The following is a 14,490-nucleotide window of genomic DNA, read 5'->3' on the forward strand; positions in this document are numbered from 1 at the left end:
CACTCTCTTAGCTCTCTCTTCTCTCTCTCTCTCTCTCTCTCTCTCTCTCTCTCTCTCTTCTCTCTCTCTCTCTCTTCTCTCTCTCTCTCTCTCTCTCTCTCTCTCTCTCTCTCTCTCTCTCTCTGTTTCTCTCTTACTCCTTACTGTATTATTTTCTGTTTCTCTTTTACTCTCTTTTAATTCTCTCTTGTTTCTCTCTTACTCTCTTTCTATCTGTTTCTCTCGTTCTCTCAGTTTCTCTCTTACTCTCGTTCTCTCTGTTTCTCTCTTACTCTCGTTCTCTCTGTTTCTCTCTTACTCTCTTTCTCTCTTAGCCCAATTCCCTTCCCTTGGCCCTACCCCTCGTTTTGGAGTGCCCTCGACTGGGTAGTGCCCCTAGCTACAAAGCTATTTTATTTACTCTGTTTCTCTCTTACTCTCTCTTTCTCTGTTTCTCTCTTACTCTCTTTCTCTCTTACTCTTTTTGTTTCTCTGTTTCTCTCTTACTATCTATTTCTCTCTTACTCTTTTTGTTTCTCTGTTTCTCTCTCTTTCTCTTTTACTCTCTCTTATTCTCTGTTTCTCTCTTACACCCACCCAACTAATTCATCAACAGTATCCAGTCCAGCCAACCCACATGAGTCCTTTTAACAGGGCTGTGTGTAGCCATGCCCTGCTTCCCTAATGCCTCTGCATGTGGCTAATAAGCGGCAGTCAAACGCTCTCTCTACCTGAGACAGGACTTAAGAGGATTTGTTGAGGAAGAGGAGGGTGGGGGGGGGGGGGGGGGGGGGGGCTAAATTGAGACATTGTCTTATTTAAGGCACCTGTCAATTGGCTGGGAAGTATAAATCCGCATCTCGCAGGCCTCTCCTACTTCTCATCTAGCCGGTGTGTCTCCAGCGCCCATACGCCTGTAAAGCTCTTCCCCCGGAATACACTACATTACCGTCTTGCCCTGGGAGGTTGGCTCTAAATAGTGCCAAATGAAGCTGTCAGACTCGTTAAGGCTACTGCCAAGTCTTTGTGCTTCTTTTTTTCCCCCTCTCTTCTTCCTCCTCGCCTCTGGCTCACAGCTCTCATGTTGTGGAGCCGCTCGAGGCAGTTGGCCATTTTGAGCACATCAGCGGTTTTGTCGGACCGCGGGGCAGGCGGGGCCACGGAGGCTGTTTGGGTTACGCCGGTGTTGAGCGGGATGGGTGAGAGACCCTGGTGAGAGAGTGAGAGAGAGAGCTCAGATATACACACACACACACACACACACACACACACACACACACACACACACACACACACACACACACACACATACCAACTGCTCAGCCTCGCACGCTGTCATGTCAGTGTGCAGACATTGTGCGTTTGTGTGCGCATACAGACCTACACACACGCACACTTGCACACACATGCACACTTGCACGTCCCTTGAAGCATAGCCAACGCCTCCTCCTCCGACTATACTGTCCACTCAGCACATTGGAGAGAGCGCTCTAATGGTTCCTTGAGGGTTGGGGCTGACCCAGGGCCTGTAGTTACAGCGCGATACATCTGACACCGCCGCCGTCAGGCTGAACACTGTGGGCCGCGGACGTATCATCTCAATTTGACTACATGTGTCGTGGAACTGGGAAATTAAAACCGGCCACTCGTCCAACGCTGGTGCCTTGTGTCCGTGGCCGTCCTGTCTCTACTCTGCCAGCCTGCCTTGTGACTGTGGCCGACAGCTGTCTCTACTCTGTCTCTACTCTGCCAGCCTGCCTTGTGTCCGTGGCCGACAGGCTGTCTCTACTCTGTCTCTACGCTGCCAGCCTGCCTTGTGACTGTGGCCGACAGGCTGCCTCTACTCTGTCTCTACTCTGTCTCTACTCTGCCAGCCTGCCTTGTGACTGTGGCCAACAGGCTGTCTCTACTCTGTCTCTACGCTGCCAGCCTGCCTTGGCACGTGGCATCATTTGGAGGCTATATTTTCTTTTTTTATCTGTCTGTAAATTATATTTATTTTATATTATAGTAAGAATTATAGTAAAAATGGCACAAATGGTGTCTATGTTCAGATGTACCAGCCAGTGCGTGAAAGAAAACTTTACTTTCTTGATTTATCCTGATAATGTGGAAGGTTTAGGCTTTGAACCATGAGACTACGTTGAGACTACGTCTACGTCACACACAGTGATAATAATACATAATAAATAATATTCCTGTAATCACCAGCATCTTAACTCATTGACTGCCATACTGGTTTCCCAAGTTTACTCCCTGGCGCCAGCGTTTCACACCGCTTTGACAATGTTTGTAGATCCATCGTATATTATAGCTATGGAGACATACTATGGCTCATTTGAAAGACTTATATTTATACTCCAACAGGGAACAAACCGTGTATTCTACATACATCCGTTCATGTGCAATCCCAGGCTAAAGAGTGGCCAGTTTCCCAAAAATCCTGCTAATTTTCTAGTAAGAGAGATATCGCATCTTTTGTGAAGCATACGCAGTTCGTGCTTGTTGCTCGACACTTGTCATTTCTGGGTCAAAGGGCTCATATTGATGCATATTATTGTTCTATTCACAAAACCACCATGGGTAATCTTACCTGCTTCTCGACTTGGCATCAATTCCGGCTCATCTGGGTCTGACTCTGTAATCTTGCTGTCTGTGTCTCTATCGCTGAACATTCCAGTGAAATATTCGGCCTCTGGACGTGCTCTCTTGCGACTACTGCGGCGCGGTGAGACGCTCTGAACAGATAACATTACATCCTTGGCCGGTTTGGCTTTAGTATTTTTCTGATTTACCATAATGCGGACTCCAACGTAGTCTGGTGAAAACGCACCTTCGGGATAGTCTTCAACTTGTATTTCCTCTTCATGATAATCTCCAATCGTTCGCTACACACCAATCACTCTTGCCACCTTTCTCACAAACAGTTTGCTCAGCTGAGTTCATGGGGGACAGGACCAACTGGCCACTGCCACTGACACTGCCACCTATCGGGATTCGATCGTCATTTATTTCAGTTGTATCAATGTATCCCAGGGTTACCACATCCATAGTATATACAAGGATCCATACACCAACACCATACACTAGGAGTGTCTAGTATAAAAAAACTTAAAACGAATATACTTGTTTTGGCATTCAACGCATGGGCGCAAAAACGAATATACTCATTTTTGGCAGTCAATGAGTTAAGAGGAGCATACCGCTGTTTGTACTTGGCTTATGTACCTACTAGGGGTGGAACGGTTCACATTCGAACCGTACATTGTTCGGTACGACCTCCACGGTTCGGGGCATGTGTGTATTGTTCGGTTATAACGTTAGCCGCAAGCTAACCGTGGAAACGCTCACAGCGAAGTGACTCCACGACACCAGTTCCATTAGTAAGGAAGGGGGGGGGGGTATATTGACGAGGCTTGACAACAGAGGTTCAAAGATAACTTCACATTTATTGGCTGTTGGTTTATATTATATCATCAGGGCTTCTCCTTCCAACGCAGTGTTACTGTTGACTTTACTTCCTTGTGTGACGTCACTTCAAATACGGCATCCAAGACACTCAAAAGCAAAAGCGAGTCGGTTAGGTACCATGCAGTGAAAAGCGGCATAAGAGAATACTTCATAATGTTTCATGCAATTAAAAGTAAATATATATTTAGTACACATGATTTATTTATTTTAAATAACACAGTGACTTTTTCTTTTTGGTAAGAAAGTCTAGTGCTGGTTGAGCATATGCATACTTTATGTTTGTGGGCTTTGTCTATAATGTGGCCACAAAAATAGAAAGGTTTAATTATTTTGTTTGTTTGCACTAAGTTAATACTTTGACAATGTTGCCTATATTTTTCAGTCAGTTTGGTCTTTGTGTGCCAAACATTATTAAAGGTAAACTTTTTTTTACCAAATAAATGAGCATGTTTAAATCAGCAATACCTCCCCTCTCTCTCCTAGCTCTAACTGTCACTGTCAAAATAATGTGCCTGATGTCAAACTGCCTCATTCTTTCAGTTTTTGCATGACTACGTCCTTGAGAATAACTGAAAAGTTGGATTATTTTTAGGCTATATATCTTATGCTGATGTATGGTATTTTTGGAGTGTTAAATAAAAAATAAATAAAAAACAACATATATCGACCGAACCGAAAACAGTGACACCAAAACCGTGATACGAACGAACCGTAGATTTTGTGAACCGTTCCACCTACCTACCTGCCGTGCTAATACAGTGTGAAACTAATACACTAACATTTTTCATCAATATCACTTCAGCTTATTTCCAGTCATCATACTAGTAGGATAGCAGACTTAGCAGTGTTTATTAGCGCTGCTCAGTTGGTCTCAGGGTCCCCAGCCAGGCCGGTCCAGGCCAGGCCAGGTTAACCCTAACTAGCTCCCAGCTCTGTCATGTTCCACCTCCAGCCGGGTCTCTGCGGTCTTACCCTCCCAGGCCCCACCTTAATAAACCCAGCCAGCGTAAATGTCACTGGCTTCTTTCTACCTCCACGTCAAAGGTCACTGTCAATAAACCAGAGAGAGAGAGAGAGAGAGAGAGAGAGAGAGAGAGAGAGAGAGAGAGAGAGAGAGAGAGAGAGAGAGAGAGAGAGAGAGAGAGAGAGAGAGAGAGAGAGAGAGAGAGAGAGAGAGAGAGAGAGAGAGAGAGAGAGAGAGAGAGAGAGAGAGAGAGAGAGAGAGAGAGAGAGAGAGAGAGAGAGAGAGAGAGAGAGAGAGAGCTACCAGGGGGAGGTGGGGTAACAGAGAGAGAGAGAGAGAGAGAGAGCTACCAGGGGGAGGTGGGGTAACAGAGAGAGAGAGAGAGAGAGAGAGAGAGAGAGAGAGAGAGAGAGAGAGAGAGAGAGAGAGAGAGAAATCAAATTACTACACAGCTAAAACAAAATTACATCACCTATTGGAAAAGAGAGAGAGTTTATGTACATGTGCCTGTGTGTGCATGCTTGAGTTTGTGTGTGTTTGTGCATACACAACCCTCAAGACCCCCCCCCCCCCCCAGTCAGGACAGCTGAAACCTGCCCAATTTTCCGCCATCGACTGAAATCAGGCCTAAAAAAATTATGGTTGTTTCCGGTTGCTGACCGACCCTGTCGATTTAGGTGCGACCCAATATATTTTATGAGTTTAAAAAAAAATATATATAAAAGAAAAATAATAAAAATAAATTTCCTTTTTTTATTTTATTTAATTTTTTATAAAGTTGCATAGAAATCTTAGTCAAACCTTTAGTATTATGGATATTAAACATGCTGACAGAGTACATGCATCCATGTTGTTGTGAACATTTTAATTAAATAAAGAAATTCCTATCCATAGTCGCCGTGGGAAAGAATAAAATCAAAAATAAATAAATTCCATACCTACCCATGGCCTTAACTGACAACCAACAGGAAACAAACAATATTTTTTGTTATGCCTCACACCTCTTCAATCAATATGAGAAGAAGAAAAAAATAAGAAACTAACTAAATTAACTAAACTTATTTTACTAGTATGCACTTTGCTACTAAGTAATCTACCTTGTCTATATTACAGTACCTACTATGCTAAGCGCATTCGTTTGTACATATCCATGTGTGTGTGTGTCTATTACTACCTACTATGCTAAGAGCATTCATTTGTACATATCCGTGTGTGTGTGTGTGTGTGTGTGTGTGTGTGCGTGTGCGTGTGTCTCAGGAAGCCCTTACCGTGTTGTCCATCAGGCGGGGGCGGCTCTCGGCTCCTCTCAGCCGTGCCTCTCTCACACACGTCTGTCACACACAGAAGGCTAATGAAGGCCACAGCAGCTCTCATACATGTTGATGCATTCACCATCAGCACCGACTGCTGCCGCTCCTCTTCATTTACAACCACATTTACACTTCCTGCTCAGAAATTGGATGGGACATTGATTTTGTGTTGGAGGGGGAGGGAAAAATGCACATATTTTTGCTTGATGTCAACTAAACCATAAAGGTAAATTGGACTTTTTTTTTTTTTTTTTAATTTGTCAGATCCAGGGTGGTACTGTACTTAACTTTCAGAACTGTGGTTGCAGGTTTGATTCTTGGCCTATAATAACAATCTCTCCTCTCCTCTCCTCCCCTCCTTTTCTCCCCCCTCCATTTTTCCTCTCCTCTCCTCTCCTCCACTCATCCTCTCCTCTCCTCTCCTCTCCTCTCCTCTCCTCTCCTCTCCTCTCCTCTCCTCTCCTCTCCTCTCCACAGTGACAGTGGGGAGGATTACTCTGACAGCCTGAACAGTAGGAGAAAAGGCCGGATCAGACCTCACTCACACCACCCTGGCACTCAGGTTGGTCTTCATCCTCACCACCTCTTCAACGCCAACGCCCATTCCTAAAAGTTAAAGCAGTTTTATGAACTATTGCTCTTTGATTGACAATTTCACCAGAATCACCAAGTCTAGTAGCACTAGTCATTGACTGGTCTGTCACCCCTAGGAATATTAAAGGTCACAGTCTTACAAGAAAAGGTTGTCACGGTCAGATAGGTAAACACAACACGGCCAGCATCAGGTCAATAAAACACTACAACTTGGAAAATGTCCAACAAACGTTGCCATCTGGAGTGTGACCAAGCCAAGGAGGTTTTAGACAAAGTCTGACTCAAACAACGTACAGAAGCTTGGATTGATTCAGACATTTTGGACCAAATTCTATTACTAGACAACATTCTGGCACAATTTAGAAAACGGGGCGATAGGAATTTATTTGATGAATTTCTATGTTTGCGAGACAAAGTACCGGTGGGGGAAAATTCAAGAATATAAAAATGCATCCAAAATTCTCTGGGGAAGGGCGCCCCAGTGGCGAACCACATAGCGCGCTCAGCCGCGACACGGGCGACCCGGGTTCGATTCCCGAATTTGTCGTTATTTCCCGAATGTCTTCCCCCCACTCTGTCTCCCGTTTCTCCTCGGTCTCTCCCTACTGGACTGCCCAGTAGTAATAAAGCGATAAAACGCCAAAAAATAAATCTTAAAAAAAGAAATTATAATCTCTGGGGAAACTCTAATCTGGGAGCCCCTTTGAAACATACTCACTCAGCGTCTTCAAAGGCCAGCTTGGTCATTGATAAAGAAATATGCTTAGATAGTGGAAGGGTGGCACAGAAATTAAATTGACCACGTGGAGTCAACACTTGTTGACAATCTACCAAGACCCTCCGGCCAGTTTGGTCGGGATCATGTGTATAATTTTTTATTTGAATAAGGAACTTTCAGGAAGGAACTTCACACTACAATTGGTTGATGAGCTATGGTAGTGAAAATTATCGGTACCATTGTCAAATGTCAGAATGGTTCGGGTCGTATCTGACTGGGAGGACCCAGGTCATGAGCATAAATGGTGTTGCATCTTCATATAATCTTATTCCACGTGGAGTGCCGCAGGGGAGCATCCTTGGGCCGCTGCTCTTTTTTGTGAATGGCATGGCATCCGTGGTATCCTGCAAATTTGTACTGTATGCTGACAGTTCAGCACTTCTGGTTTTTACTTAGTCGACCAAGACTTATTAGTAGATTTGTAAACCCCCCTCCCTCCCCTGTGCTGAATACATTTACTGAAAAATAATAAGCCCGGCTTTTTCTCTTCTTTTTTTCTTCTGATTCTGCTTCCTTCTGGATTATTGCACGTGGGTAACTCATATTTGACAGATTTGACTATGAAATCAATTAATCAATTAGTCAACATAGTCCTAAAGAATCGACACTAGTCTTTCTAGTGATTAGTCAGTGTTTCAGTAGTTTAGAGTGTGTTGCTGAGATATCCGTGTAACTTGGCATGCCTCTGTCTATACTGTGTAGAGTGTCCATTGTGGCTCTCACCTTTGCTCCTACCATCACCAAGACATTTTCTCATTGGCTACTCTTTTTCTCTCTCCTCTCGACACACTGCAAAATCGATAGGCCAGGAAGACCCTTTCGCTCTTGTCCACATCAAACCCCTTCACAGCAGGACATGGCAGCTCCACACACCCTAGAGAGAGCAAAAAGAAGGGAGAGAGATGGAAAGAGAGAAAGAGAGGGAGAGATCACCCCTCTCTTCTGTTCCATGAGGGAGAATGATAGAGTGAGGAAGAGAGAGCTTTGAAAATAATCTCTCTCTCTCTCTCTTTCTCTTAGAGGGAGGAAGGGCGGAAGGTAGGAGGTGAAGGAGGACTAGAGGGAGGAGGTGGGGTATTGTAGTCAGTGAGCTGTCAGGACCTCTCTCAGATTCCTTCAGATTCCTCTCTCCTCTCGGCTCCGTGTGCCCGTCAGCTCCGCCTGGGCTCATCGCCGTGACAGCAGCAGGCCCCCGCGCCGCGCCGTGTCACAAACCAAAGCTCCCCCACCCCCTCCCCGCAAGGCTCCTTGTGATCAAACCGGGCCCTGATCAAAACCTCCATAGGAAAGACAGAGGAAGGGGGAGGAGAGGCCTCTTTGATGTCACTACAAACACTGGTTCCCTCACAAGGTGTCTCACATACACACACCTGTGCGTGCACAAACACACACAAACACACTCACACACACACACATGTGCACATATGGATGATATGCACAAACTCACACATCACACACACACACACATTGGAGAGGTGAATCAGAGGAGAGGAAGTGATAGGGGAGGGGGGGGGGGGGGGGTTGTATGTCAAAAGCCATATCCGTAGCGTTCAAGTCGAAGTGTCGTGTGAACATGCTGAGGTGAATTATTAAAGCGCGAGGTGATTTGTCATGTTGCGTTAAACTGAGTGCGCCCTGTGATCATGGTGTCATCACGGGTTGCGTTCAGGAAATGCGCCGTGTCAACCTGTTGTGTTGCATTAACCGCAGGGCCGTCCTCGACGGAAGATGTTCTTAATTCAACTAATAGCCAAAGAAGACTCATCGATTAGTTGATTTAATCGGCAAATCTGTAAGGTTGTGTTCCCCTGCATGCAATTATGCAGAATGACCCCTTTAAATCTAGTGTTTACCAGAGATGTGCTCATTATTTTAACTTATTCAGGATTGGAAGAAAAGCATAAAATAATTGCTTATGATATCAACTAATAACGTCTTCGTCGACTAAGACCAAAACGATCGATTAATGGAATAATCAACTAAAAAGGGGCTATACTAATTGAACTGCTGCTTTTTCCTCATCTCCTTTTGATCTCTCTCTCTCTTTTTTCTCTCTCTCTCTCTCTCTCTCTCTCTCTCTCTCTCTCTCTCTCTCTCTCTCTCTCTCTCAGCCCTACAGGGTCGTGCCATTTTCGGACGACGAATCGATGGTGTCAAAACCCAGCAGAGGGCAACACAGGGTTCCGATCCAAGGTAGCATAAATAGTCTTGTATGTTTCACACTCGTGCAAAACTGCAAACACCTTATTGACTGTTAATTGATGAGGGAGAAACACCCAACACATGCACAGACGTACACACATACACATTACACATAGACACACACGTGCACATTTTGCACAACCACACACATGCAAACACACACACACACACATTCTATGGGAAACACACACTTGATACTTGTTTTTGGTTATATATGGAAGGGCTTAATTACTCTATTTGTAGATTATCACGCAATGTTTCTCTCACTCACTCACACACACACACACACACACACACACACACACACACACACACACACACACACACACACACACACACACACACACACACACACACACACACACACACACACACACACGCAGCAGTAGCTACCTCTCAGCAGTGCCTTCCAGGCGGGGAGTTGGACTGTTTCTGTTGCACTTGTCGACTCTTGAGGCACGCATGTCTATTTCCTCCCGTTAGAAGATAAACAGCGCCAGCCTGGGGAGCGAGGAGAAGAAACGAGGGATAGGAGGAGGAGGAGGAGGAGGACGCCGATGATGATGGCCGTGAAGACCCAGTGCGGCTCCTCCTCCTCCCCCTCTCTGCGGCACCGCCTGGAAAGCCTCCAGCGTCACGTGGACATCCTGCAAGGCGCCAGGAACGACGCTGCGCTCTCAGCCGGGGAGCTGCGGCGCACCAACCAGAAGATCACCGCGCGGCTCAACTCCCTCACTGAGAAACTCGGCAGCAGCAAGCAGCTCTCACAGGTAGCTGGGGAGGAGGGAGGGAGAGGGGGGGAGGGGGGGGGGGGGGGGGTTTGGTCTTCATCTCTCTTTTTCTCTGGCTCTTCTGGAGCTGGCTGCAGGGAGGGCCCTGGGTACAGCAGCAGTAGCAGCCCCTTTGCCCTTATCATGCTTAATAAGTGTGCGGCTGACAGGCCTGCCCTCGCCCAGAAGAGGTCAGTGCCGCAGGAGAGGATCTCTTGTCTCTCTCTAGCCCCTTTTTACACTGTCTGTGCGAGGCAGGAATGTTGCGGCGGTATTCCTCATTTCGCCGTTCTGTATAAAATCAAAATCAAATCAAATCAAATGTATTTGTAAGGCCCAACAACACACGCTAATGTCGCCATGGGCCGGACTCGTCTTCTTTAGAGTCTACAAGTCAAGAAGAAACATCACAATAAATCAAGAACAGGGGCGGTCAGGTGGCGTAACGGAGATTGCGTTCGTCACCAACCCCGGAGCGGCTGGATTCGCCTGTTCGGCTCCGGGGTTGTCACCAGCTTGGCTGGCCGTTCACACTAATACAATTGGCAGTATTAGAGGGTGGGAGAAGCTTGCGGGGTGGGTCCGGGTCGTTGTAAACAGCGACTCCTACAGTTTGGTCGGGGCGCCTGCTAAGCGCTGATAGGATAAAAATCAAGAACAAAACAAAAACACCATAAAGGCCAAACATTTTCTAATAAATAAAATAAATGTAACACTCCCAGACATGAAGGTAAGGAAAAACTCACTAAAACCTAACAATAGGAAAAAATGCACCACAGGCAATGTGGAGGAGAGAAACCTTAGAAGGGCCATTCAAGGGGGATCTCCCTTCTTAGTCAGTGATAGTAGTGTTGCAATAAAACAGGCGAAACAGTTGGTAAGCATGCACTCATAAGTGTAATGAAACACAGATAAGTGCATGCAATAGCAACTGAACATTTTGAAAGATAAAAAATAGACCTGATGGCGGATCTATTTGAGGCAAGGGGGCGGCGCAGAGAGGGTCGCATCCTCTCGGTCATCATCACGGGACGTCCAACACTCCGGTCATCACTACAAGACAGCCAGAGACAGGGAGACAGGGGGACAGGCGCTAGACAGTTCGCGTGATTGTGATGGGCGGACATATAGATGAAGCCCTTCAGATTCAGGTCCCTACTGCTGCGCTTCTGCCACTCTTCTACCACTTTAGAACTAGCACTCAGGTGGAAATTTTCGGGGGCTGGTGGCTGGGTCTAAACGTAAACACATGGAGGGTACTTAACTTAAGTGCTTCCCCAGGGAGGGGGTCGGGGGCTACTGCCCTCAGACCACCAAGATAATTTTTATATGGGCAGTCTGACTTGGGGTACTGACCATATATTAGTGTTGCAATGCATGATAAATAAACTGTGAAAAGAGCTAAGAAATCGGATGGGGATGGGACATTTGGGACGAATAAAAATGTAAGATGAAAATCTCCCCAGCCTGTGGGAGGCAGTGGAGGTGTGAAATCTGGCCCGGTCCAAAACAATAGGAGTCACAAAATCAGTTTGGAGTGGAGTGGTGGAGTAGTGGTAGAGGAGCAGTAGATGCTTGATTTTTCAGGGCTGTATCTGTAGCAATAGATACAATGTGGTAAGCATATATGTGAATAGAATAGATATATGTAGTAAGCATATTATGTGAATAGAATAGCCCAGCAATGAACTCTAAACCACGTTGACAGACCACGGACAGAAGACGGTAAGAAGCTGATCCATGGCCTCGGTGGTGCACGTAAAACAATCACTGCAATCTTGGCCAAGACCCCGAGACATCCACCATCTTGGTCAACACTACGAGACAACCACTCAGAGAGATGGGGGGGGGTTAGAGTTCCCATGTTTGTAGTGGGCGGAGATGGAGCAATACATACATGTAGTGAGCATATGCATGCATGGTGACAGTAGAATAAAATAAAAAAAGTTGTGAAATTGAGTAATAGATAGAACTACTGCAAGCGTATGTATACAGGATGAGATACAAGACAATAGCTCAGGGCCGTATGCCCCGGGGGGCAGGAGTAACCACTCAGAATTGGGCAGAGCAGGTAAGGTTCAGCACTGCAGGCCAGACGGAAGGCGGTATGAAGCTGTTCCATGGGACCGGTTGAGACAGAGACAGAGGTTAAAAAGGTTCTCCCATGTCTGCAGAAAAGCAGACATGGGAGCAAATAGACATGCTAACTAAACTAGACAGATTAATCTAAGGGTCAGTCCCCGACCAGGTGAGATCAGGGTAGGTTGAAGGAGAGAGAGAAAAGATGGGTCTTAAGCAGGGATTTAAAAGCTTTGACAGAGCAGGCGCCCCTGACGACGGCAGGTCATTTGTTCCACAGGTAGGGAGCACGGTAGACAAAGGCTCTGTGGCCGGCAGATTTCTTTTTAACCCTAGGAATCTATAGAAGCCCCGCATTTTGTGAGCGCAGAGCACGAGCGGGCGAGTATCGAGAGATGAGATTAGATAGATAGAGTGGTGCGAGCCCATTTAAAATTTTGTAGGTGAGGAGTAGCACTTTAAAGTCAGATCTGGCTTGAATAGGAAGCCAGTGTAAAGTGGACAAAACTGGTGTGATGTGATCAAATGTTCTAGTTTTAGTTAGTATCCATGCAGCCGCATTTTGCACGAGTTGAAGATTTTTGATGCTTGAATTAGGTAGGCCTGAAAAAAGTGCATTACAGTAGTCTAGACATAATGAGACAAAAGCATGAATTAGGGTTTCAGCATCAGCCAGAGTTAAAATGGGGCGAATTTTTGCGATATTACGAAGATGGAAGAAGGCAATTTTGGTGAAATGTTTTACATGTGCATAAAGAGGGAGGACTAAAAAATTTGGTTTGGGGGGCCAACAATTAACATCTCAGTTTTATCTGCATTAAGGAGTAGAAAGTTTTGCGACATCCACTTTTTAATGGCAAGCAGGCAAGCCTCAAGATTGTGTAATTGGGAGGAATCAAGTCAAGTCAAGTCAAGAGTTTTATTTGTCACGGCATACGGATATACAATGAAATGCGGGTGGTCTTGCCCGCAACGATGTGCAATTGGTACAACATATAATAGAATCCAATACAAAAAAAAATTGTGCAATAAAATCGTTTGGCTTCATAGGTATATAATTGGGTGTCATCAGAATAAAAATGAAAGTTTATGCCAAATTTGCATATGAAATTGCCGAGTGGTAGCATGTAAATCGAAAATAGCAAAGGGCCCAGAACAGAGCCTTGTGGGACACCGCATTGCACTGGGAGAGTCTCAGATGTTAAATCATTATAGACCACGCAGTGTGTTCTATCCGTTAAATAAGATTTAAACCAAGCAAGTGCGTGACCCTGAATGTCAACATGATTCTCGAGCCGACTTAGAAGAATCGAATGATCGATAGTGTCAAAGGCTGCACTGAGATCAAGCAATAAGCACAGAAGTTAGGTTTGAGTCGAGAGAGAGCAGTAAGTCATTTGTGACTTTGGTAACCGCGTTTCGGTGGAGTGTAAGGCTCTAAAGTCAGATTGAAAAGATTCATTAAGATTATTGTTTGATAGGTGGTCTGTGAGTTGCGTTGCGACAATCCGTTCTAATATTTTGGATAGGAACGGAAGATTGGAGATGGGTCTGTAGTTTTTTAAGATTAGAGGGTCGAGGTTCGGTTTTTTAAGTAGTGGTTTAATGTAGGGGTGCACCGATGTATCGGTCGGGTATCGGTATCGGCCGATAAGTGCCTTGTTGACTGCAATCGGCCTATCGGCCGATAAGCTTGAATGTGCCGATGGCAATAGCCGATAAATATCCATCAATTTGTGTAGCGTCAAGACAAAAAAAAGTTCACTCGCGACCTACCTGCACAACGCCGCCCCCGGCCCACACACACACACAAGCTACTGCATCAAAGTTACTACTTATGATTAACAAGGCATTCGTTTTGTGGCATTAACATTATATAGTTAGTGTTACACGTTCATAACATCAGCATATTATTTACCCGAACGTAGCAAGCGTTTAATAATAATAATATAATAATGCAGGACCTGTTGCAGAGGTCTTTATTCGGCATGCAACGACACTCAATGTTTTAGCGGTACACACAGCGGTTAGTTTTTTAGCACACACACCGGAACACACACGCATGCATTGTCTCTTTAGAATCGCCGATGCGATTCGTCTCTGCGATTAACCCATCCCGTCATCCTTCCCCCCCAAGGGCAGCCGGGAGCAGACAGGCGTCAACGTGAGCCGCGCCAGGGGACCAATCCAAGTGCTCCTGTCCGTCTTCGTCAAGGACGCCACAGCGTTAGCGATCTGTTGTTGTGCATGTTTTTCCATTGGGTTTATCTTATCGGGGGGGAAACCCTTGCGAGCACGGGGAGAACATGCAAACTTCACACAGAAAGGCCTGGGAGATACCCC

The 14,490-nt window shown here is 45.7% G+C and overlaps 1 protein-coding gene across 1 annotated transcript in view; it reads left to right on the forward strand.

Annotated features, from left to right (window-relative positions):
- cntln (centlein, centrosomal protein) overlaps positions 1 to 14,490 on the forward strand; it is a gene marked incomplete at its 3' end in the record, with an annotated part of 226,962 nt that overhangs the window by 174,321 nt on the left and 38,151 nt on the right. Inside the window, exons 15-17 of the mRNA XM_084318234.1 lie at positions 6,202 to 6,286; positions 9,208 to 9,289; positions 9,782 to 10,068. Coding sequence (XP_084174360.1) covers positions 6,202 to 6,286; positions 9,208 to 9,289; positions 9,782 to 10,068 — 454 coding nt within the window. The remainder of the gene's footprint in view (positions 1 to 6,201; positions 6,287 to 9,207; positions 9,290 to 9,781; positions 10,069 to 14,490) is intronic.

Source organism: Notolepis coatsorum (genome assembly GCF_963971535.1).
Source record: "Notolepis coatsorum genome assembly, chromosome: 7".
Lineage (NCBI taxonomy): Eukaryota > Metazoa > Chordata > Actinopteri > Aulopiformes > Paralepididae > Notolepis > Notolepis coatsorum.